A 24,073-nucleotide genomic window follows, 5' to 3' on the forward strand; every position below is an offset into this window, starting at 1 on the left:
AAATGTTCCTAATCATAATTCCCACCCAAGGCATATACACAAAATAAAGGGGACGAGGCCTGGTTGAGTTGAGTTATAGTGTTTTGAAACTCATAGTTATGGTAAGGGGTATGACATTTCTGAAACGTCTTCAAAGTAGTTGGCCAATCACAACACACTGGTCTAGTCAACCAACCAGAGCACATTGGAAGGATGTAGGGGCTTCATAGAGACTGGAATTAAACAGCATTACTGACAGACTGGGAAGAGAGGTGCTGCAACAACATCAAATGTACATACAAAATAATGTGAACACCTGGGGAAAAAGGCCATATTTCTTTATTAAAGGATTAGTTCACCCCAAAATGAAAATGTCCTAATAATTTACTCACCCCAATGCCATCCAAGATATCCATGTCTTTCTTTCCTCAGTGGGAGAGAAATTATGTTTTTTGAGGAAAACATTTCTGGATTTTTCTTCTAACAATGGACTTCATTGGTTACCATCGTTTTTAAGTCCAAATCAATGCAGTTTCAAAAGTCTTTGAAGTGTTTAAACGGGCTGTACGCGATCACAGCTGAAAAAGAGTTTGTTATCTAGTGAAACAATAGGTAATTTTCAAAATTTTTTTATAATTTATAGACTTTTTACCTTCAATAGTTCAGATTGAGCTGATCAACAAACGGACAGGGAACTACGTCATCACGTTGAAATTTTAATATAAATTATAATTTTTTTTTTGAAAATGACCTATCGTTTCGCTATATAACAACCTCTTCTTCAGCTGTGATCGTGTACATACCGTTTAAACACTTCAAAGACTTTTGAAACTGCATTGATTTGGACTTAAAGGGATAGTTCACCCAAAAGAAGATATTTTAAAGAAGGTTGGTAATTAAACAGTTGCTGGTCCCCATTGACATCCATAGTATATATATTTTTTCTTACTATGGAAGTCAATGGGGTCCATCAGTCGTTTGGTTACCGACTTTCTTCAAAATATCTTCTTTTGTGTTCAGAGTAAATGGGAGAGTAAATGATGACAGAATTTTCATTTTTGGGTGAACTATCCCTTCAAAAACGATGGTAACCAATGAAGTCCATTGTTAGAAGAAAAATCCAGAAATGTTTTCCTCAAAAAACATAATTTCTCTCCCACTGAGGAAAGAAAGACATGGATATCTTGGATGGCATTGGGGTGAGTAAATTATTAGGAAATTTTCGTTTTGGGGTGAACTAATCCTTTAAGGTGTTTTGCCAAAAATTGCCTTTAATACAGCTTCCCAACCTTATTAAAATAGAATAGATTGATGCAACATTTGAATAGTCTCCATTTGAATGTCGTCGATTAGAACATCTAGTTGCTCCAGAGATGTTGAAGGAGGGAATCTGCTTCACAGTCTTCTCTCCAAAACTGCCTACAGTAGAGAAACTACAGAAGATTAATACACTGCAGAAATTGCTGACCAGGGAAGAGGATGAAGTTCATCTTGGTGCTCCACACTATGATCATAACACCATCTTTCTCACTGCCTCACATTTGTTGGCTTCTGTGGTCCGTTTTGTGGAAACGTGATCTTCAGGATGAATGTTGGAGGTTTGCTGTCACTTATTCTGTGTTGTTTGGACACAATCCTTCTTAGGGTTCGACAATCATCGATGTCAATGTTATCTCACTCAATACGATATTGTTTATTGCCCAACCCTAACAGTCTCTATGATTCACTTTTGGATTTTGTCCTCTATTCTTCTTCTTTGTTTTTGTTTTTCACTGTAGCCAACACAAAATGATATTAACCCCTATAATAATGGCAGCTCACATTTTGTCCATGTAGTAGGAAAACAAACAAAACAATTGCATCTTCACCTCTGTCAACTCCCTTAATGTCAATATAATATTACATTGTCAATAGAACCTCTTTTTGCATTTAACTGAAGGCCAAAGAAGTGGTATAAAAACACGTAATAAAAGACTTCAAATGGGTTCATATACTCTTAAAAAGGCTCATCCCAGAAAAAGTCTGCTGCTCTATTTGTTGGAGTGAGTCTCAAAGGGATACTAATGTGGAGAGAGAGAGTGTGTATGTGCCCTTGACCTGTTCCCACCCACAGGAAGTCACAAGAGGACTAATAAATGTGTCTGTGTGGTAGTACCGGCCCCTTCCTAAACCTTCAGTGACCAAAAACATAGTTTTTTTGGTTGCAGCACAACACCACAGAACTGAGCTTGGTAGCTGGACATGTCTCTGACTTTTCCAAGCGATCATATGTATGATATTTCCCTTTCTGCTAGTGATGAGACTAGGGCCCTTTCACACCTACCTTGTTTGGTCCGGATTTTCTGACTTCTCAGTTTGGTCTGAATCAAAATTACAGGTGTGAAACCTCCCCCGGACCAAACAGACGAAATTTGGTCCGACGAAAAGAGGTAGACTCGGTCCGGATCAAATTGAACAATGGTTTGGTTCGTTTCTAGTGTGAAAGCATTTTCTGTATGGTTCGGACTTTCAGACAATTTACAGGAAGTTCCGGTGGTTCCCGCGTAGCCTAAACAGCTGAAGAAGAATATTTATGTGCAGATCTGTCAGTCCTGCCCACAGGCACACACACACACACACATACATATATTTGTCCTGGTGGCGACGCTAAAATCTTCGCACAACGAGAACGTTCATTTGGCAAATTTGAACTACTAGCCTTGACTATAATTGGTGCAGCAGGGAGTAATGCCATAATAAAAGTATAGTGGCAACGATATGCGTCTGTTCATTCATTCATTCTTGTCAAAGTTACCTAGCCTAGAAATCTAGATGCACCCTAGCGGCAGCAAAATTTATTTTGCAGCCAGGGTAGTCTAGCAACTCTCCGTTGACTTTCGGAGCTGTAAAAACCTAATTGAGTCAGGCCAATCACATCGTGTATAGAGTAGGGGGGGCGGGCTTAACATAATGACGACAGAGTTGCGACGGTTCCCTGCTACTTGAAAACAAAGAATGGCTTCTGCTGCTGGAGAACAGTCTTTCGAATCGGCTTTGGCCGCGACTCTGGAGGACTTGGAGTTACGTTTTTCTTTGAGAAAAGAGCATAGAGCGGCACTTAAGTCATTCTTAAAAAAGGAAGATGTGTTTGTAGTTTTGCCGGCCAGATTCAAAAGTTGAATCTATCAACTAACGTTAGCTCCGCTGTTGGGAAAACGCTCTGGTTGGTTGAAGCGCTGTCCTATTGCGTGCAGAGGGAATTTGAAAGACAGCCATTTATCCCGCCCCTCGGATTGAGCCGTGTCTATGGTGAGTTGCCAGACCTAACATCTTGATGTAGGTCTGGCTTGCCAGGCTAAAAGTTACCCGCCGAATTGACAACACGCTGACGTAAGACGCACGTCCGTTTACAAACCAATCAATGTCAAGATGCAGCCCATATAGATGATGACGACAGGACGCAAGTACGACATGTAAAGTTCTTTAGTGCGCTCGCATAATTGCAATGTGATACCAAAACTAACTGAATGTATCAACATCAACTTTGGTTCGGAGCTTGACTTTCAGGTGTGAAAACGCCCTAATTATATTGTGATGATAGGTATAGATTGCGATGTGTAATTCCCAAAGCAGTCTATTTCCTTGATTGTCAATTATGTCAGATGCACAGCCATTGTGTGACAAGTATCCCAGTTTCAAAGGCCGAAAACATGGGCAATTACTTGCCTTTGTGAAAATGTCAAAGTGCTCCAAAGACCTGCCATAACAGGTTTCCTGCCCACTCCATGGCAACTGCAGCGAGTCGGTCTCCATGAAGACCTGTGCCAACTTGTCATGCTTTACTTTTCCTGCAAGTCAGCCTTGGAGACAGGGAGTGATTTTGAACAAATGTTATATATGGCTTGACACGGCCTACATAAAGATATTAAAAGAAGATCAGGCTGGAAGTGTCCCTGTTTTGGGCAAAAAAAAAAAATCTGGATTATAGGAGTAAAGCATTTTGAAGTTTTTCCACATTGAGCTTAAACACAAGTCAAGATAGGCTTGCTTGCTAAAAAGATTTCTCACAATAAAAACATACTTGTATAAATGTAAATTTTGTTATAAATAAATAATATTAATAATTATAAATATAGTGGTGGTGTTCATTATATAATAAAATACATATTTTTATTTAAATCAACATTTATAATTCCTTACTATAAAAATAGAATTTTAACAACAACAATAATTATAGCTATTTATATTGGTTCTATATTTATTAATCTTAGATCTATAAATAATAGTAAGTATTAATGTTGTAATAGTTTAATATGTTGTTTTATTATGGGTAATGGTGGTATTCATTAAATAGTTATTAATCATATTTTTATTTAAATCAACAGATTTATTTATAATGTTTTACATTAGCAACAACAATAGTAACAGCTATATATTAGTTATTAATCTATACATTATATATATATATATATATATATATATATATATATAAATAAAACAATTATATATATATATATATATATTTTTTTTTTTTTATAGTTATTAATCTATAAATAATATAAAGTAGTATTATTTTAATAATTTTAGTAGTGGTATTTATAATATAATAAATATTTATATTATAATATATAATAATATACTGTATATTATAATATGTAATATTTTTAATCATCAGATACTCAAATTTATAAAATGTTGTACATTATCAGTGTGATTTTTAACAATGATTAATATAGTTATTTATATTTTATTTATAATTATGAATTCATAAATAAACATGAAAATTCTGTCATTAATTACTCACCCTCATGTTGTTCCAAACCCATAAGACTTCTGTTCATCTTCAGAACACAAATGAAGATCTCTTTAATTAAATCTGAGAGCTTTCTGTCCCTCCATATTTACAGCTGAGAATGAAACCACCACTTCAAGCTCCAGAAAGGTAATAAAGACAATGCTCATGGGAGATTAAAATTTTGTAAATAAAGTGGTACATTTATTTATTTAATTTTTTTCAAACAAAGCACTCGCTTCATAAAATTGAGGTTAAACCACTGGAGACACATGGATTAGTTTAATGATGTCTTTACTATCTTTCTGGGGCTTGAAAGTGGTAGTTGCGTAGCCTGTCAATGAAGAGACAGTAAGCTCTCAGATTTCATCAAAAAAGATCTTCATTTGTGTCCTGAAGATAAACGAAAGACTTATAGGTTTGGAAGAACTTGTGTGAGTAATTCATTTTTCATTTTTGGGTGAAAAAACCTTTTTTAAAGGTATTATTATTCAATAATTTAGTATGTGGTAGAGTCCAACGCCTATACAGTTCTGTTGTGTGAGGTCCACTGATGGTGTGGGGGTGTGTGACTGAACACAAGAATATGACTGTGTGCTGCTGACCAACACAAATCACTATTAGACATTTATGTATTTACCTGAAAGCATAGACTCACTGGGCCGTAACTAGCACGTCTTGTCATTTGTAATAGAGACGCATGCAAAACTGGTTAAAGGATGCTTCATTTACAAAAAAAAAACGAAATTCTCTGGCCTGAACACAGCTGACTTTGTTTGTAACTTGGCATCTCTAATTGATGTGGGTTTTACGGTGGACTCTAGGGGGCGATTAAGGCCTCGTTCTCTCTCTTCTAAACCACAGCTGACTGGGAAATGAATGGTTTTGGGTTTTATAGTCTCTTTTCCGTCAACATATTTGTCTTTCATGACTCTGGTCGGTGCTCGGTCAGGAGCCATCGAAAATAAAGCTTGTGGAATTGCAGGCCTTTAGTTAACCGTTGCCCTCAGAATGTCATTGGTGGTGGTGCAATCACGGTGCTCCAGCATATAACCTTTCATTTTCTCTCAGATGTATCTGGTTTGAATATGTACCATATTTATATCTTTGTCTTTCTCTCTCTGTCTGTCTGTCTTCCTGTGCTGTCTCAGGCTCAGGTGGCGTTTCTGCAGGGTGAGAGGAAAGGTCAGGAGAACATGAAGCAGGATCTGGTGAGGCGAATCAAGATGCTGGAATACGCTCTGAAACAGGAGAGGTGAGCCCACACACACACACACACACACACACACAGACGAGCTTCTTCAGCTCCCGGTATAATGTGAAACCACTCTTCTTTTGTGTTATGCTCTGTTGTGTTTTTTTTTTTTGTTCTTGTTTTGGATTTTGTTTTTGTCCATTTTAATGTATTTTGTTTCTGTTGTTTTGTTGTGTTTTTGTTCTGTTCTGTTTTTGTTCATGTATTCTTTTTTTGTTCTGTTCAGTTTGTTTATTATTTTTTTGTCTTTTTATGTTTTATTGTTTTGTTTTCTGTTTTGTTCTGTTTTTGTTTTGTATTTTTTTTTTCATTGTTTTTGTTTTGTTCAGTTTTTTTGTTATGTTTTATTGTGTTTTTGTTTAGTTCTTATGTTTTTGGTTCTGTTTTTGTTCACATTTTTGTTTTGTTTTATTCTTTTTTTTGTTTAGTTTTTTTGTTCTAGTTTTGTTTTATGTTCTATTGTTTTTGTTTTGTATTTTCAATCTGTTTTTGTTTTGTTAATTTTTTCTTCTCTCATTTATTTTTGTTTTGTTTCATTCTTTTTGTTATGTTTTGTTTTCTGTTTTTTTGGTTTTCTTTTCTTTTACGTTCTATTGTGTTTTTGTTGTATTGTGTTTATTTTTTTTGTTCTGTTTAATTGTTTGAGAGAAGACGCTGCACCGATCTCATTGCGAGATCTGAAGATGTTTCCGTGAGTTTGTATGATGTTATTCATTTATATTCTCATTATTTTGATCCCAGGTCCAAACATCAGAAGCTGAAAAGTGGCACTGATCAGAGCCCTGGAGAGAAGAAGCCAGAGACCGAAGCTGAACCAAGTAACAACCTAGAAACAAACCTATCAAACACATACACATGCTATGAAACATGGTCAAATTCACATATTCCAAAACATATTAATCATACCCAGATTCATTAGAATAAATACTGTATGCTGTTGGTTATGTTTTCTTTGTGTTTAGTGACATCATTCTGTTTCTCACAGTACCCAATGGGCCTGCAGATTCAGACTCTGAGCCAACCAATCAGATGCCTTGGAAGGAGGGCCGGCAGTTATTGCGCAAGTCAGTGTGTTTTGTTTGCATTAATTCTCAAATGTATTTGTCAAAATGTTTTGCTGACGCTGTGCATGTGGTGTTTTTGTGTGTTAATGAGCAGGTACCTGGAGGAGGTGGGATACTCCGACACCATCTTGGACATGCGCTCCAAACGGGTTCGTTCCCTGTTGGGTCGCAATAGTCCAGAGGCGAACGGGCCTCCTCCCAATGAACCGCCTGCAGAACCAGAACCTCACGGAGGAGGAGAATCACTACTAGTGCGCCAGATAGAAGAGCAGATCAAACGGTTAGAACAACATGCGTTTTGACATCTCAAATTTAAGTCAGTGTAAAAATAAGGCCCAGTAAGTGTTTGTGTACAGATGAAGTAGTCCTTAAGGATTGAGGAATCTCTTGGAAAACTTTTAGGAGACTCTTAGGATAATTTTTTTCTGATGTTAAATAGTGCTCTCTGAAATCACACATTCTGCGATCTAACGTCATTGCATAGGAAACAGTATTAACGCCCACGAGCTATTACAAGTGTTTTGAAAACATTAGCCATTTACAAACGTAATTTAAAAAGCATTATGAAATCATTTACTTAAAGTTTGTGATGCAGCTGCTGTAAGATCGGTTGGCTGCTTCATCTTTCAACAAAAGTTTCTTTGCGAACTGTCAATTACACTGTTCCTCGTTTTCAAAACCAAATGCTCCGAACAAACTTTTAATCCTTCAACGCGTCATGCCATTAACGTCATGCCAACGATGCCATTAAGATGCCATTAAAATACCATTCACTTGTTTCCAACGCTAGTATTCTGAAGGTGGACAGAGACATAAACAAGCTGTTTAAACTAGACGCTCTTTCACTCTTCCATTTTGTCCTGTTGTCGACAGACTCAAGTGTGTGAAGCATGTCAGAAACTGAATGCGTGTCTGTGTACTGTATCAGTGTAGACAGCGGCAATTTGCTTTTGAAGCAACGCTCACATCCAGTGTTGGCAAGTGTCATACGTTAAGCGACTGAAAGCCAGTGGCTATGTGCGATGATGTATAACTATTCGTCGATGTCTTGCTCTGGAGGCTGGTATATGCAAATGTATTTGCCCGTGTGAAGTTACAGATCCCGCAATATCCAAACAAGCCATTTTTGGGGCTTCATGAAATCAATGCTTATATTTATATTCAGGAGGACGTTTTGAAACTTGCAGAACCTCTAATGTCTAAAGATCAATGCAAATTTGATTTCTTATGCCATGACCCCTTTAAACTCAAATACATTTGATAAGTAGAAAAAAATCTATTTATGCAATAAGTGAGGTTTTTTTTTTTCTATTTTTTGTGTTGCTTTATTTATTTTAACCAATTTTTTGTAATGCTTATTTGTTTTATTTGATCAGATTTCATACAGTTTCTCAGTGTTGCTATAAACACACCTTTAACTGCACTTTGTCTTGTGTTGTTTGGCAGGATATTGTTAAGATAATGCTGTACATGTCTTGCTACCTGTCCATAATAAATATAACTCCTAACTGAGGATTGTATATTGCCGTTGCTTATTTTAATACAAGTGATAAGCCACCAGACACTTGAGAGGGGTGTTTCTAATATGGTACAGTGTTTGGGAAGCCAGTTTTGAAACTAGTTTCTGCAATCATGTTCTGCAATCAAATTTCTCTCTGACAGGCGTGCGGGGAAAGAGAGTTCTAAAGAACGGATGGACAGCTCTGTCCTGGATAAAATTCCTTTCCTTCGTGGCTGTGAGGACGACGATGAGGATGACAGTGATGAAGAAGAAGACTTCCAGGGCATGACTACAGACTGCATTGATGGGCGCAAAAACAAAAAGTCCAGGAGCAAGGTCAGAGTGTTTACATGAAGATAAGGCGCACACGCACAGATCCTGTTTTGTTGCTAATAGCGTTTGGTCTGTACGCATGTAGATGGGCGGAGAGCCCATGACCACAGATCTTGACCCTGAGGACGAGGATGATGAAGATGATTCTGAGGACGCCCTGGGCGAGTTTGATTTCTTGGCCTCAGGAGAGGAAGGGGAAGGTGCGGGAGAATCTCGCATATCTGGAGACGGTCGTGAATTAGGTATAGAGGCTCATATGTTCATTTTTCGGGAAATTGGGAGATGTACTACTCGACAGCTCCTCATTCTTGCATTGTATTTTTGATAGTGGATGTGTGAGGGTTTCCCTTTATCGTCATGCTGTGACCGCTCATTGTTTTCTTTTAATTTGCTTTTGTTTGTAACTTCCTGTTGATAAAATCTGTTGACGGGGCCACCATTTTGTTTTCACGTTTCACTTCACTGCACGCTTGTTTGTTTCCCTTGATATTCCCTTCACTTCTTCCAAACATGTCATCATACCACAGGATGAATGGTTGATTTTGTTTTTCTGCTGTCGTCTGGTTTGTTTACTCCTCTCACTTCCTCTGCCCAGGTTCAGAGAACCGCCGGAACAAATTGCAAGGCATTATGTCAGATTTTCCTCCCAAACCCACTCCACCTCCTTCTATCCCGGGACAGGCACGCTCCAGTGAGGGTAAGAAAAGCCATCCGGCTTTCTCAATCCCAAACTGATCACCTTTGGAAATACAAAAAAGCTTAAAAAAAAAAGGTCAACTATTGAATTACTCAATCAATTCATCAATTTATTTATTCATTCATTTGAATTATTTAAAATTTTCATTACTAAACCAAACATTCATGGTTGCCAATATTAAAAATATTAAATACATTAAATATTATTATATTATTTTTTATTATTATATACAATCTCAGAGATATTATTCAATCATGTTTTCTTTATCAGTATAGCAGTTCTTATAAGTAAATATTCTTTCTTTAAAATGTCAAATACATCTTGGATAATTATTATTAATTTATTATTATTATTAATTATTAAAAATAATTATTATTTTTTTATGTATTTTATCTGCGTAATCTTTATTCAAACAGACTATCATTGTTGCAAATTTTTTATTTTTATATTTAATGCATGAAGTCAAAAACATTATGGTTAAAAACTGAGGCATTTTTCCAGATTGTATTGCATTATATTATATTATATATTATTTAGCATATTATATTATGTTGTGTTGTATTATATTGTTACATTATATTATTTAATTTACCCATTTTAATTTTATATATTTTATATCTATAACAGTAATTAGTCATTTATTTATTTGTATTTTCTTTAAAAATAAAAATGTAGAATGCACAGTGAGACCTTAAATGATTATGCATTATTATCGCACAATCTTTTTATTTCAATCTCTAGTCATTGAAATGGACAGTTCAAAAGATTTAAAACAGAAATGCTTGTGTTAATGATTTGGAGTTTCTAACTCTGTCACCATTTTTTCAAATAAAAATGTGTTTTAGTGTCCAGAGACAACATTATAATACTGGCATAATTGTAATTGACAAATTAACCACAGCCATATTCAGTGTTGCTATAAACAACTACATTTTTTAATATTCGAATTTCAGCATGTTAATTGTTGTGTGTGTGTCTGTGCTCAAGGGGGCGCTCTTGGCTTCTCATCTGATGTCTTCATTCTGGATGCGGTTGGAGGAGGAGATATGAACCTCGGAGAGCTGGCTGACCTTACTGTTGCCAACGACAATGACCTCACCATTGACGTTAGTGTTATAAGTCATGTCTCCTCCCCACACAAGTGTTTTTAAGCATTAAAGTGTGTGCTGCATGTTAAAGATGTACTTAAGTGGGTCAAAAACGCACTCTAAAGTTCAGCTTATTGCATTTAATATAAATTTAAACTACAATACATTTTCTTTTGATTACAATTAAGTGTCAGAAAACCTCAGATTCAGTTCTCACTTAACTATATTCATTTAAAGTACTACTACTTTTGGTGTAGTAGTAGTGCCCTTTGAAATGAATACCTAAATAAGGTATTTACAGACATCCCAAGTCTCCCGGAAGTTCCGGGAGTCTCCCGCATATTGATAGCGGCTCCCTGATGCCCGCAAATCAGTTAAAATCTCCCGGAAGCAAGAGCGCGCAAGCGTAGCGCGCGCACGGCAGAGAAAGGGAGCGAGAGACCTTACGTGTGTGCGCTAGTGTGCGTGTGTGCCTCGGGATTTTATCTCTACTTTCGAACCGAATTAATCAGAACCCCCCCCCCCGTTGGAGATTTCTCGAACCGAACTAATCAGAACCGAACCCCCCCCCCCCGGTTGGAGATTTCTCGAACCGAATGCATAACCCCCCCAGTTGGAGATTTCTTGACTCCCGGAAATGACTTTGTGCAGGTTGGGATGTCTGTATTTACTGTAAAATTGGCAGTATGTTAGCTTTCTGTTGTGTGTATGAATTACTTAAGTATTTTATATCTCATTTTAGTTGCAGGAAAGTCGAGAAGAGTTCAAAAAAACATGGAACCCTCGCTTCACACTACGAAGCCACTTCGACGCCATCCGAGCGTTGACCTTTCACCCCAGCCAGGCCGTGCTGCTGTCCGCCTCTGAGGATGGGACACTCAAGCTGTGGAACCTCAACAAGGCAATGCACTCCAAAAAGTAAGAACCACGTCCTAACCCTGCATCAACACAAGACGCACCACACAAAAGATCCTTATTGCACTGCCCTTTTATGTTAAGTATGTCACTATAATTGTGTTAGTGTAGGTGTCTCTAGAAGTATATTTAGAAATGTTGATCCATAAATGCTTCTTTTAGCGCTGTTGCTGTGTGCTAATTTGGAAGCCTTTAATTTTTTGCTTTCACAGAAATGCAGCGCTGGACGTTGAGCCCATTTATACATTCAGAGCACACAGGTGAGTGAGACAGGTTTATAATTAGACTAATCTGGAAAAAGTCCACCTAAAAAATAAATGGCTTGAACTCTGACTAACATACTCTGCCAAGTGCTTAAAGTGTTAGGTCACCCAAAAATGAAAATTCTGTCATTAATTACTCACCCTCACGTCTTTCCAAACCCGTAAGACTTTCATTCATCTTCGGAACACAAATGAAGATAATTGAAATGAAATTTGAGAGCTTTCTGTCCCTCCATTGACAGCCATGCAACTACCACTTTGATGCTTCAAAAAGTTATAGAGATCATAAAAATAATCCATATATACGTAAAACTAATCATTTTCTGAAGAGTCTCAGTCACTTTATATGGTAAACAGATTGAATTTAAGCTTTTATTCACATTTAAACATTGATCAGCAGACATAAACAAGCTCAACCGTACTTGCTTAACGTGCAAGATCAAATCTCATTGGTTCTTGCTGAAGCTCAAACGTGCTGCGAAACACGAGAATGAACCTCATTGGTTCTTGAGGAAACTCAAACCTGCTGCGAAACACGAGAATGAACCTCATTGGTTCTTGAGGAAACTCAAACGTGCTGCGAAACACGAGAATGAACCTCATTGGTTCTCGCACGTCAAGTGAACATGCTTGAGCTTCCGTTTACCACAACTGATGTGTGAGTTGATGAATGTTTATGTGAATAAAAGCCTACATTCAATCTGATTTTGTCTATTCAGAATATTTAGACTAAACTGCTAAATTTATATAGATTAGTTTTACAATCTCTTTATGAACTTTTTGAAGCGTGAAAGTGGTAGTCAATGGAGGGAGAGAAAGATTTCATTAAAATACTTTAATTTGTGTTTCGAAGATGAACGAAAGTCTTACTTTGGAACAACTTAAGGGTGAGTAAATGACAGACTTTTCATATTTGGGTGAACTATATATAACTAACCTTTGAAGGCTAAGTTATCAAATCACCAGTTTATAAAGCTCTGTTATAAAACCAAGTGGTCTTTGAAGTACCTTAGATAACAATGTAAATGAATATGGAAATCAGTCAGCACCACTCTATATCAGAGTACCATGGTTTAACACTTTAGCACTTTATTGTGGTACAGCCACAGAACTTTTTTGTTCTTGCTTTTTAATGTTTCGTGTGTGTGATTTCAGTGGTGCTGTTCTTTCTCTGGCTATGGGTGAGGAGGGAGAGTCATGCTACAGCGGCGGTCTGGACGGCACCGTGCGAGGCTGGAAGATTCCAGACCTTAATGTGGATCCTTACGACAACTATGGCAAGTCTACCTAATACTGCACTTGCAAGTTCCACAGTGTCACTCAAAAACGGTTGCGTTTATATAAGAGTCCACTAGAGGGCACTGACTATATATTAATTTGCCGACACATTGTGGCGTGTAAATGCGTTCAGATCCAGGCGTGGAGAGCAGTGTGTTGTCGGGGCATGAGGACGCGGTGTGGGGTTTGGCTTACTCCTCCAGCCTGAAGCGTTTGGCTTCCTGCTCAGCGGATGGGACTGTGCGGATTTGGGACCCCCATAATTCCTCACCGTGTGTGTCTGTTTTTAACAAGGAGAAAGGTGAGGAGTAGACCTTGTGTGTTTGGATTGATTTTCTTTTCTGCATGTCCCTCTCACTCATTCCCTCTCCGTCTTTCAGAACACGGCACTCCCACCTCGGTTGCCTTTGTAAACACCGACCCGTCCCAGGTTGTTGTGTCTTTCGATGGGGGCGAAACTCTGCTTTATGACCTCAACACAGAGCAAAGCATCATGGTCCTGGAGACCCAGACTAAGGATGGTAAGCTCCGCGTCATACAGGAATTGACATCTAGCAAAATGTCACTACTTTTACAATCTATGCTTACCAGCATACAAACGTTTTATTTTTATATAAAATGAAATGGTTACTGAAATACTTTACTAGACTGCCATTTTGGACAGGTTTTGGAAAAGGCCATGCAAATTAATAGAATTCCCTGATGTTTGTAATATTCTTATTTATTTATTTAATTGCAATTTTGACAACCTTTTTAAAATTGTATTAATTATACATAGAATAATTATCGTAAATGATTATTAAATATTATAAATTATAATGCATTTATTTATTATGTATTGGGTAACAAGGTCCCATTATCTTACGTTAGTTAATGCATTAACTAACAGTGAACAATACACTTGTTTAAAAAAAAAATCGTATTTTTATGTCGTCAATTTCAGCTAATAAAATGTAAAATATTCATTGTTAGTTCATGTAAGCTCAGGTCTATCAAATAATATTAATAGATTTTGATTTTAAAAATATATTTGTAAATCTTGAAATGAATATTAACTAAGATTCTTTAGAAGCTGTGTTAGTTCATTTTTATGTAATGTCAGTGTTACCGTATATTGTTATATTAATATTAATATTATTATATAACATTATTGGATTTCATTTTAATATATTATATTATATTATAATTTACTAGACTGTCATGTAAATGAATACAATCCTTGTATAATTATTTTTGTAAGTAATACTTACTAAAATGTTTGCAATTTATTCATTATTATTTATTTTTCATTAAAATAGATTGTGTATTAATGAATTATATTAATTATATTAATGAAAAATAAATAATAATGAATAAATTGCAAATATTTTAGTAAGAATTACTTACAATAATCAATATATATGAATTATATATATGTATATGTGAACAGGCATTATTTCTAAGTAATTGATGCTAAAATTCTTGAACTACATTGAAAATCATGGTTGCACGCATCACGTTACAGAAGTAAAATGGGTTATGAATGCAATTTCATGTTGACTTGAATCCTGTTGTACAATAATAAAATGTTGTGTTTTTCTTTACCGCCTCCTGCAGGCAGCGAGCTGATTAACCGTGTGGTCAGCCATCCGTCCCAACCGGTTTCCATTACAGCCCACGAGAATCGTACCATCCGCTACCTGGACAACAAGACAGGTGTGTGTGTTGTGAGCTTGTGGCAATGTTTAGGCCCATAATAACTCTCACTGTGTATTTTCCAGCTGTGCAGTGTGGGAACTGTAAATACATCAGCAAAGCCATTTGACTCTCCTATGGTTCAGTCATAATAGACCTCTCAAAGCAGTTAAAAAATAACCTCCGGTATAAAAAACCCTCAATCGAATCGAAACCAGACACCAACCTTTAATCACCAGTTTATATAGCAAGAGCAGTTGAAGAAAAGCAAATAACATTCTTGGTGTGAAAGATTACCCCGTGAAGAAACGACAGCTGGAAAGTGAACCCAGCGGTGCACTACCTGTGGCTTTATTTTCCGCCACATTAGGACATTTTTATTGATTTTTGTGGATATGTGTCAACAATGGAAATGGTCTTAAAGGTAAAATGTGAAATTTGTGGAGAAGTCAAGATGGTTAATCAAGTCAAGTAAGGTTTATATTGCTTTCTTGTTTTGTTTTTTTAGCTGCTGCTTTTTGCAGGACTACTTTAAAGAAGGGATTCCCAAACTTTTTTCTGTTTGCTAGCCAACCCCTTTTGAAATATTATTAAATAAGTTAAGATTGTAATCATTTAACAAGCCATTTCCATGTTCACGGTCCTCTGATGTTGTTTAATGCAAGTAAGTGTTAAAATGTGTAATAATTTAATTCATTTTTAGCTTTTTTATCAACCCCTTGCAGTTCCCTCATGAATCCCATAATCTGGGAAACCTTGCTTAAAGGGATAGTGAAAATTCCGTCATCATTTACCCTCGAGTTGTACCAAACCTGTATGAATTTTTCTTCTTCTGAAAACAAAAGAAGATATTTTGAAGAATATGGGTAACCAAACAGTTGAAGGACCCCATTGACTTCCATAGTATGGAAAAAAAAAAAGAGGTAACACTTTATTTTACAGTGTCATTGTTAAATGTTTTTTATGTAGTTACTATAGTAATAACTATAAATTATGCATAATTACATGCAACTAAACCAAACCCTAAGCCTAACCCTATAGTAAGTACATGTAATTACTTAATATTACTTAAATGTATAATTACAGTGTAACAAAGACACTTTAAAAAATAAAGTGTAACCAAAAATTACTATGTAAGTCAATGGGGACCATCTACTCTTTGGTTACCGACATACTTCAAAATACCTTCTTTTGAGTTCAGCAGAAGAAAGAAACTCATACAGGTTTGAAACAACTTGAGGGTGAGTAAATGATGACAGAATGTTCATTTTTGGGTGAACTATCCCTTTAAAAAGGATGAATTAGAAACATAATCTTATCCCACTGGTTGAGAATTTGGAATATCAGAGTATCAAAAATGTCCCGCATGACCTAATCTTTTTCCTCTTTCCTCTCGTTGTGGCTTCAGGGAAAGTGATTCATTCCATGGTGGCTCACCTGGATGCTGTAACCTGTCTTACCACAGACCCTAAAGGCACTTACCTCATCTCCGGCAGTAAGTAAAAGTACACGGACATGCAGTGTGTGACGTCAGAGAACAAAACAACAAGCCAATTGAAGCCTTCCGAACACATCCACGTCAACAGACCATTCTCACGGAAATGTGAAAGTTGCCAACAAAGTGTCATCTCTGCAATCTATATCTTGTGTTTTTTGTTTCTCTCAGGTCATGACTGCTCGGTGCGCTTGTGGATGCTGGACAATCGCACGTGTGTGCAGGAGATCACAGCGCACAGGAAAAAACACGATGAGGCCATTCATGACGTGGCCTTCCACCCGTCGCAGCCCTTCATCGCCAGCGCTGGGGCCGACGCGCTCGCCAAGATCTTCGTTTGATTTTTCTCACTGGTAAATGCACATTATAAGCATTATGAGTTCTCTATGCAATTTGGCCAGTATATGCAAAAATCTATTTCATGATATATTTTCATTTTATTTGATAGTTATACAGGGCTTGACATTAACTTTTTTTCTCACCAGCCACTGTGGCTTGTGGTTTTCCAAAGTTACTAGCCACACAGCATTTTCACATTTTGACATCAGTACCATGGGGAAAAACTGCCATATAGATATTTTTAATAGGGCTGGGTATTGACACAAATTTCACAATTCGATTCGATTTCGATTCACAAGCTTGCAATTCGATTCGATTACGATTCGATTCGATTCAATATCGATTATTTTGGATATCAGGTACAATACATTGCAAATTTTCTCAAGGAAAACAAATCTCTTATTGCTGTAAACCATGGGAGTCAGTTGTAGCCTATAGGCTTCATTAGCCTACTATAATATTGAAGGTAAAAATTAACTGATGTATACAAACACTTAAAATACACTTTTATTTATTTTTATAATAATAAAGTTATATGAAATTATATAAAATTTTAAATGATGGCTGTCATAAAAAACTTTCCAGATTTATTCAAACATGCATTAAATATTGAAGAACATTAAAAATTATAATGAATATATAATATGGTGCATATATTTAACAAAAATGCTCTTCAGTCCTCTCTAGAGTTAACTTTTCTAGCTGACTAACGAGTTTATGGTCACTGGATATGTTTTTTCTGAGGTAAATGTGACGTTACATGACATTGTTTACTAACGTCTTTCCACGGTTGAAACAATGATTGAGCGATTCCATGAGACATGATACGGACTTCGATAAGTTGTACTCTATCTTTTAACACACTTTCAGATGCTCATTCATGTTTATTTCGCGCTGTAACTGGTATTATTAAGGCGGAAGAGAAGGTCATGTGCGCTCCGCGCTGCTGTTTCTCTAGAGCTGAGCCAGAGCGATCTCACGCCACAGCGCCAAAACGGTAATTATGTTTTTGAATTTCGTAAGAAAATGGACGTAATTTGAAATCTGAGACTTTGTTTTATATCAATAATAACAAAGCACAAAGATTATTGCGATTTATTGGATGAGATGTGCGCAACAATGATCCATTCATTCATCAACTGAAAACAGGATGACTAATCGATTCTTGGGATTTAAGAATCGATATTGTTTCATAAAAATGAGAATCGATTAAAATCGAGAAATCGATATTTTTTACCCAGCCCTAATTTTTAATATTATCGCATAATTTGGCAGCAGGTATATTAGGCTGCTGTCACTTTTAAAGGAACACACCGACTTTTTGGGACTTTAGCTTATTCACCATATCCCCCAGAGTTAGATAAGTCCCTACATACCCTTCTCATCTCCGTGCGTGCCGTAACTCTGTCTGACGCACCCACCGCTAGCCTAGCTTAGCACAAAGACTGGAGGTAAATGGCTCCAGCTAGCATACTGCTCCCAATAAGTGACAAAATAACACCAACATTTTCCTATTTACATGTTGTGATTTGTATAGTCACAGCGTGGAGAAATAACAAGGTCACATGAGACACAGCCATCTTCTAACTAGGGGTGTAACGATACATCGATATGGATCGATGCATCGATATAACGTCTAACGATACGATGCATCGATTCCACACTTAAAATATCGATATGCACCTTTATTTTGACACTCTCCACATTATCATGACACGTAACATCCTTCCGCTAAAGCGCACATTTTCGTTTACTCACCAACCACCTGCCGGTGTGTAACGTTAATCTCCTCATCTGAAAAAGACGCCTGACAAGACTGACTAAACCCTAAACAAGTTTTTTTTTTTTTTTTTTTCACAAAAGCCGGTATTGTCCGCTGTCAAGGCATCGCGAGTTCATGTTTTACAGTAGAAACAGACAAGCACTCGCACCCTTGTTGGTGAACACAACACGAGAAGTCCGTTTTAGCGACTCAGCGCGCAATATTCAGGTCAGATGTCACTTTGAAAAGACGCGCGCTGGCTAAGAGGAGTTTCGTCAAAGCTGACTAAAAGTGATCAAGGATGGATCATTTCAATGAACTCGTGATATCTTCTTCAGGGCGTAAAAGGAAAATAAAACCTGAAACATTTTCACGGAACCTTACTAAAGCAGCTCGTTTAGGGAACGGAATGGTGAGGGAAAAGCTCTCTGTACTGCGTGTACGTACGTTAATCACAACAACAAAGTTTGTCAGGCATATAGTCAGCTGAGGAGGTTAACGTTATGAAGATTAACCGAGTGTTGTATTATTTATCATAACAATTACTTGGTTGTGTTTGACTCAGAAAGATGAAATGTGAATGTATCTGCTATGCTCTGCAAAAAAAAAAGAAAAAAAAAAAACATATTAAAGCATACTTTCAATTAACTTATTTTTTAAGTTATTATTATTATTATTAATCAAAACAACCCAGCTGCAGTTTGATTGATATTACTTGGAATGCACAATAATAATAAAAAACATGATTTATGAGTACTTGCAAATAACCACTTCTGTTATAAATGTCCCAATTGGGAGAGGGTGTGCAATTTTCAAAGAGTTTAATTAAACGTTCATGTTATATATTTTGGTTGCATTTGTGAGTTAATAAAAACGTAACTGGTTGTGTGAACATTATATCTAAATATCGATTAATCAATCGATATAGCCCTGAATCGAATCGAATCGAATCGAATCGTATCGTGGAATTTTTTGAAGTATCGAAAAATATCGGATCGCTGGCTGAGAGAATCGATATCGTATCGTATCGTCATGAACTGTCCGATTTACACCCCTACTTCTAACCGTATACATACTGGGAACTATATTCTCAGAAGGCGAAGCACTGCTACTTGGGCGGAGTGATTTTGCGTTTTCTTTCTCAACTGTTTACATTTACCTAAAACATAACTGAGTGTGTTTACGTGAATACTCACCAAGACTGGCATTTTGTCATTATTTTGTGTGTATTTGACTGTTTAAGTGCAAAAAGCAGTGAAAAATAACTCAATTTAGTACTGAGAGGTGGCTTTGTGTGCGCGCACTTTTGGGCACGCACTGCAGGAATGAGTAAAATTATGCGTAATACACGCAATCCCACGGCGAAATTCAAGCCCTGTAACATCAACAATATTCATCCGGAGCAAATGAAACGAGTGAGTGAGTGAGCCGGGTTTGTGTGTCAACTCACTGTCGGGAGAGATGAGAAAGCGCAGCTGGTGTCGTGTGTCTATTCTGCTGGAAATGAGTATTGGTAGCATTTCAGATATTTCAGTATCTATGAATCAAAAAATCTATATTTGACTAATACTAATTTTTTTAGTTCAGATAAATTTTAAAAGACCACAACTGAAAAATGTATATATTATATATTCCCCATGGTATCAATGTTAAAATTGTGGCCAGTGAAAATGCTGAGTGGCTAGTAACTTTGAAAAACCATTAGCCACAGTAGCTATGTTTCCATCCACACGTTTTTATCCGAATTAAGTGATATCGAATGAAAAATGCCTTATGGAAACAGTAAAATTCGATTGAATTTAATGAATATCGACTCAAATGAAATACGTTCGGTCTCATCAGATTTTATCTTGATCGATATACGGCTTATGCGATATACGCTGATGGAAACGTTATTGCAAATAAACCCATTTTATCTAGCAAAACTTTGTTCACAAATGTTTGCATGTATGTTGTGCGATTCAGTGCGAAAATGAATGGAAACACCTTAAAATGTCTAAAATCAATTCGATATACCAATTTGATCGCAAAACAGCATGTGACGTCATTACGCACAGGTTTTTATTCGCTTTAAAGCCGTTGGATGGAAACACACTTTCACCAGCTTTATTCGCATGAGTTTTTTTACCGAACTTCAGATAATTCGATTGACAAGTGGATGGAAACTTAGCTAGTGTCTGATGAGCAAAAAAGTACATTTCAAGCCCTGGTTCTAATTACGTGTTTTTATATTTGTCGCAAGTTATCAAAATGGCCAAAATCATTTGCAGCACCTTGTTACTTGTCATGTGTGCATGGGAACTTGTTAATTTGAATCCTGCTGCCATGAGCTAATTTTTGCTTTATCTCTTTTCAGGGGAGCCACCCTCACTACTGGGCCAAAAGAGTGAAACGCCGAATATCCACACACACACACACACTTCACACACTCACTCAAACGAGGGGAACAATGTTCTACACATCAACACTGCCTGTGTAAAAGGCACACGACCCATCATTCTTTTATGCCTCACATGTTGTGATACAAACTCTACCGCTTTCAATACTAATGAGTTTGCTGCTCTGGTCCTGATTTCAGTTAAGGATGACACTACTAACAATCTGCACAGTGTGTTGCGAAGAATGTCCAATCTGTTGACGGATGGACCACGCAAACACACACCTTAACACAACACACACACACCCTGGATTTTAATATCATGCTCGGTTTAGGTTGAGGATTTGAAGGCTCTCGGTAAACAAGACATTACCCAAGCCTGCGCATTTTCTCAATGTAAATTGCATTAGTGCTAATCTGTGAATTAATGTCCTCGCGTAACTGTCGCCTAGTAACGTGAGGTGATCGATGCATTTCATTCCAAAGACTGCTTTAGATGAGTTTTTTTTTTTTGCTTCGGTTCAGCTGCGAAGTACAACACAGCTTTACCTTTAGCCTCACAGCTAAGAGCCTTAGTATTTCAGCCTTTCATAATCACTTCCTCCACACATTTCATTCGTATGACGAGTACACCTTGAAGTAAAACCAAACACGTGTGTATCTGCGTGTGTGACGGTGCCAGCACAAGCCTTTCGCAATCACCGTCTTCATCCATATCCAATCAGGTCGCATTTTCCGTAATAGTCAGGTGACTGTTGAGTAGTGTATTTATTGTAGTGTTCGATATCGGTCGGAAGACTTTTTTTGGGAAGATCTGCAGTTGGATGAGTAACTCATTTCTGTACATAAGCAGGATGCGCTGTACATAGCACTCTTGTTTCACAACCTTGGTGCTAAGATCTCTGAATCAGGGACCTGTTCACTACGAGGGTCGTAAAGTATCAAATCTCGGTTGACCCCTGCCATTCCTCGGTGTCATCATGTACAGTTCTTTGGCATTTCAGAAATGCAGCCAGTGTGTCTGGAATTTCAGAATACATCTGGTTTTCCGAAGTGGCTTTTAAGGTTTTGTCAGGGTATTTTTAAGACGATAAACTCTATATCCACGCTTGAAGATCTTCGGTTGATGATTGTCTCCAATAAAAAAAAAAAAAAAATTGTAACAAACTACAAGTTCCACTGTTTGAGTGCAGCTGTATTGTCGATTCTTGAGTTTCTCGACATCTGTGATCTCTACCTAAGTTCTTTTTTTCCTGAAAAGTGGAGAACAAAGTGAAGCTCGAACGGGCGTTGCCCCCAGTATACGCTTGATTTACCAAGAGGTTGAAAGTCCAGTGGTGAAACTTAAAGGTAGACGTGTTAAAAAAGTTGACTTGACGGGTCTTGTACCCTTAGTCAAGGCAAGATAAGGAGGCGTAAAATAGCTCTCATGGTTCTTTTAATGGAAATAAAAGTGGGGCTGCTTGATTTTTGTTGGCTAAGCAAGGAGTCAAAATGCAAGGTGAGGTGCAGAATCATCTGAATCTGATCTTTAGGTTCCTTAGTTGGAGGGAGCCTGGTCTTGAGCTCTGGAGATCAAAGGTCACATCATGTTTCCGTTTTGCAGGGTTTATTTTTATCCTTTACTGGTTTTCCGTGGTCGTAGACGAGTGGCCAGAAGGCAAGTCAGAAGCGACAGAAAGACTGATGGGCCATAAAGAGCGCTTTAGCATAATGGAGCCATGTCAGTCCTTAACCAGACCGCGTCCATCTAAAATGATTCGATTCAACCCAGAAAATGGGGGATCTTTGGCAAGGAAAGCGGTCTGGATTTGCGAGTTAGCAAGTGTAGAAACCTCTTGGAGTGATTTTATTAATGGACCTGATATTGTCCTTTGTATAATGACGAGACCACCGTTTCATTTTGGGATGTTCGCCCAGTCAATGAATGTCACATGACCACAGACTTTGGTTCAGTGGAATCTCATAATCCTTTGCTGCTTACCTCTTTTCCTAGAAACTTCGCACCGCACACTAACAGTTAGCTTCATGCTACACTACACGTGTAGAATAACACAAACAGTTCGGTTCATCTACGTATCGCTGCATCGTTAAGTTCTCTTCCAAAGACTGCCGGTTGCATGGGTGTTAAGATGAGTCCTGCTGTCTCTTTTGTACACCTTTTTCCGCACCCTTGGTTGCAATACGAGTCTTGAAATTATGATGACAAAACACATTCCTTACCGAGAGAGGACGAATCTGTGTAAAAAAGAAAAAAAAAAATGGAAAGAAACCGAAAATGTTTATATGTTCGACAAGCTGCCGATATATAATGTAAGTTTCCCATTTTCTCACGTATATGCTTTTCTTTACTAGACATATTATCATTACGATTACTAGTAATAAGGTGTAAGACGACAGTAGTACCTTTTTTGCTAGGCTTAAGAATTGCTTGTGATTGTGTAAAAGCCTAAAAACTGAAAATTGTATGGAAATTTAAGAGAAAAAAAAATGAAAAAAAGTTTCAGTCCACAGCCAAGGTAAAAAGGACTTTTTGTTATGCGTTTTTATTTTTTAATAGCAATTTATCACTGTGTGATATTTTGTACATCATATTAAGCTGTATTCAAACTATATCCTATAACTACAAGGGATAAAAAAAAAGACCAGCCTTTTATTTATTTTGTTTTATTATGCATATTTTTGAACTGCTTTCTAGCTCGTATGAAATTACATCTTTTTCATTTTTCCTGTTGACTTTTCTTTCTTTTTTCTTTTTTTGTTTTGTTTACTCTGCAGGTCTTGTGTTGTATGTCATAAAAAAAAATCCAAAAACAACTAAATAAAAACATGGTTTTGTACAGAGATTTCATTCTTGTCTGGTCTGAACTCTACTGTCTGAGAAAGTGTCTTTGGGTATGCAAAGTTATACTGATAAAAAGATTTTGGATTGATGATCAGCATATTTGGGGTCTGATGTACAGTAGGTCACCAGGGGCCTCATGTACAAAGACTTGCGTTGAATTCATACTAAAACATTGCGTACGGACAAAGCTGTAAATGTGCGTACGCACAAAAAAACCCAGATGTATGAATCTCTGCGTACGAAGGATCCCACGCATATTCTCTTCGTACATCCCAGTTAACGTAAAATTGAGCGCACATGCACGAGCACAATGCCCCACCCTGTCTCCTCCCTTAATTTAATTAATTTAAATATGGTAATGAGTCCACTTTGGCAAAAGAAAGCAGTAAGAAAATGGCGGCAAGAAACGAAACTTTACAGAAAGTGAATTGGAGGTG

General features: G+C 37.1%; 1 protein-coding gene across 1 annotated transcript in view; it reads left to right on the forward strand.

The window, feature by feature from the left end:
• Positions 1 to 23,637, forward strand: part of strn4 (striatin, calmodulin binding protein 4) — a 28,078-nt gene extending 4,441 nt beyond the window's left edge. Inside the window, exons 2-18 of the mRNA XM_081371473.1 lie at positions 5,902 to 6,005; positions 6,747 to 6,823; positions 6,991 to 7,069; positions 7,164 to 7,349; positions 8,732 to 8,906; positions 8,989 to 9,145; positions 9,499 to 9,600; positions 10,588 to 10,706; positions 11,431 to 11,606; positions 11,816 to 11,863; positions 13,022 to 13,143; positions 13,278 to 13,445; positions 13,525 to 13,665; positions 14,741 to 14,839; positions 16,227 to 16,313; positions 16,485 to 16,666; positions 20,771 to 23,637. Coding sequence (XP_081227599.1) covers positions 5,902 to 6,005; positions 6,747 to 6,823; positions 6,991 to 7,069; positions 7,164 to 7,349; positions 8,732 to 8,906; positions 8,989 to 9,145; positions 9,499 to 9,600; positions 10,588 to 10,706; positions 11,431 to 11,606; positions 11,816 to 11,863; positions 13,022 to 13,143; positions 13,278 to 13,445; positions 13,525 to 13,665; positions 14,741 to 14,839; positions 16,227 to 16,313; positions 16,485 to 16,654 — 2,010 coding nt within the window. The 3' untranslated portion in view covers positions 16,655 to 16,666; positions 20,771 to 23,637. The remainder of the gene's footprint in view (positions 1 to 5,901; positions 6,006 to 6,746; positions 6,824 to 6,990; positions 7,070 to 7,163; positions 7,350 to 8,731; positions 8,907 to 8,988; positions 9,146 to 9,498; positions 9,601 to 10,587; positions 10,707 to 11,430; positions 11,607 to 11,815; positions 11,864 to 13,021; positions 13,144 to 13,277; positions 13,446 to 13,524; positions 13,666 to 14,740; positions 14,840 to 16,226; positions 16,314 to 16,484; positions 16,667 to 20,770) is intronic.
• Positions 23,638 to 24,073: the final 436 nt, after the last annotated feature.

This window comes from Scardinius erythrophthalmus (assembly GCF_964197995.2).
Source record: "Scardinius erythrophthalmus genome assembly, chromosome: 7".
Classification (NCBI taxonomy): Eukaryota; Metazoa; Chordata; class Actinopteri; order Cypriniformes; family Leuciscidae; genus Scardinius; species Scardinius erythrophthalmus.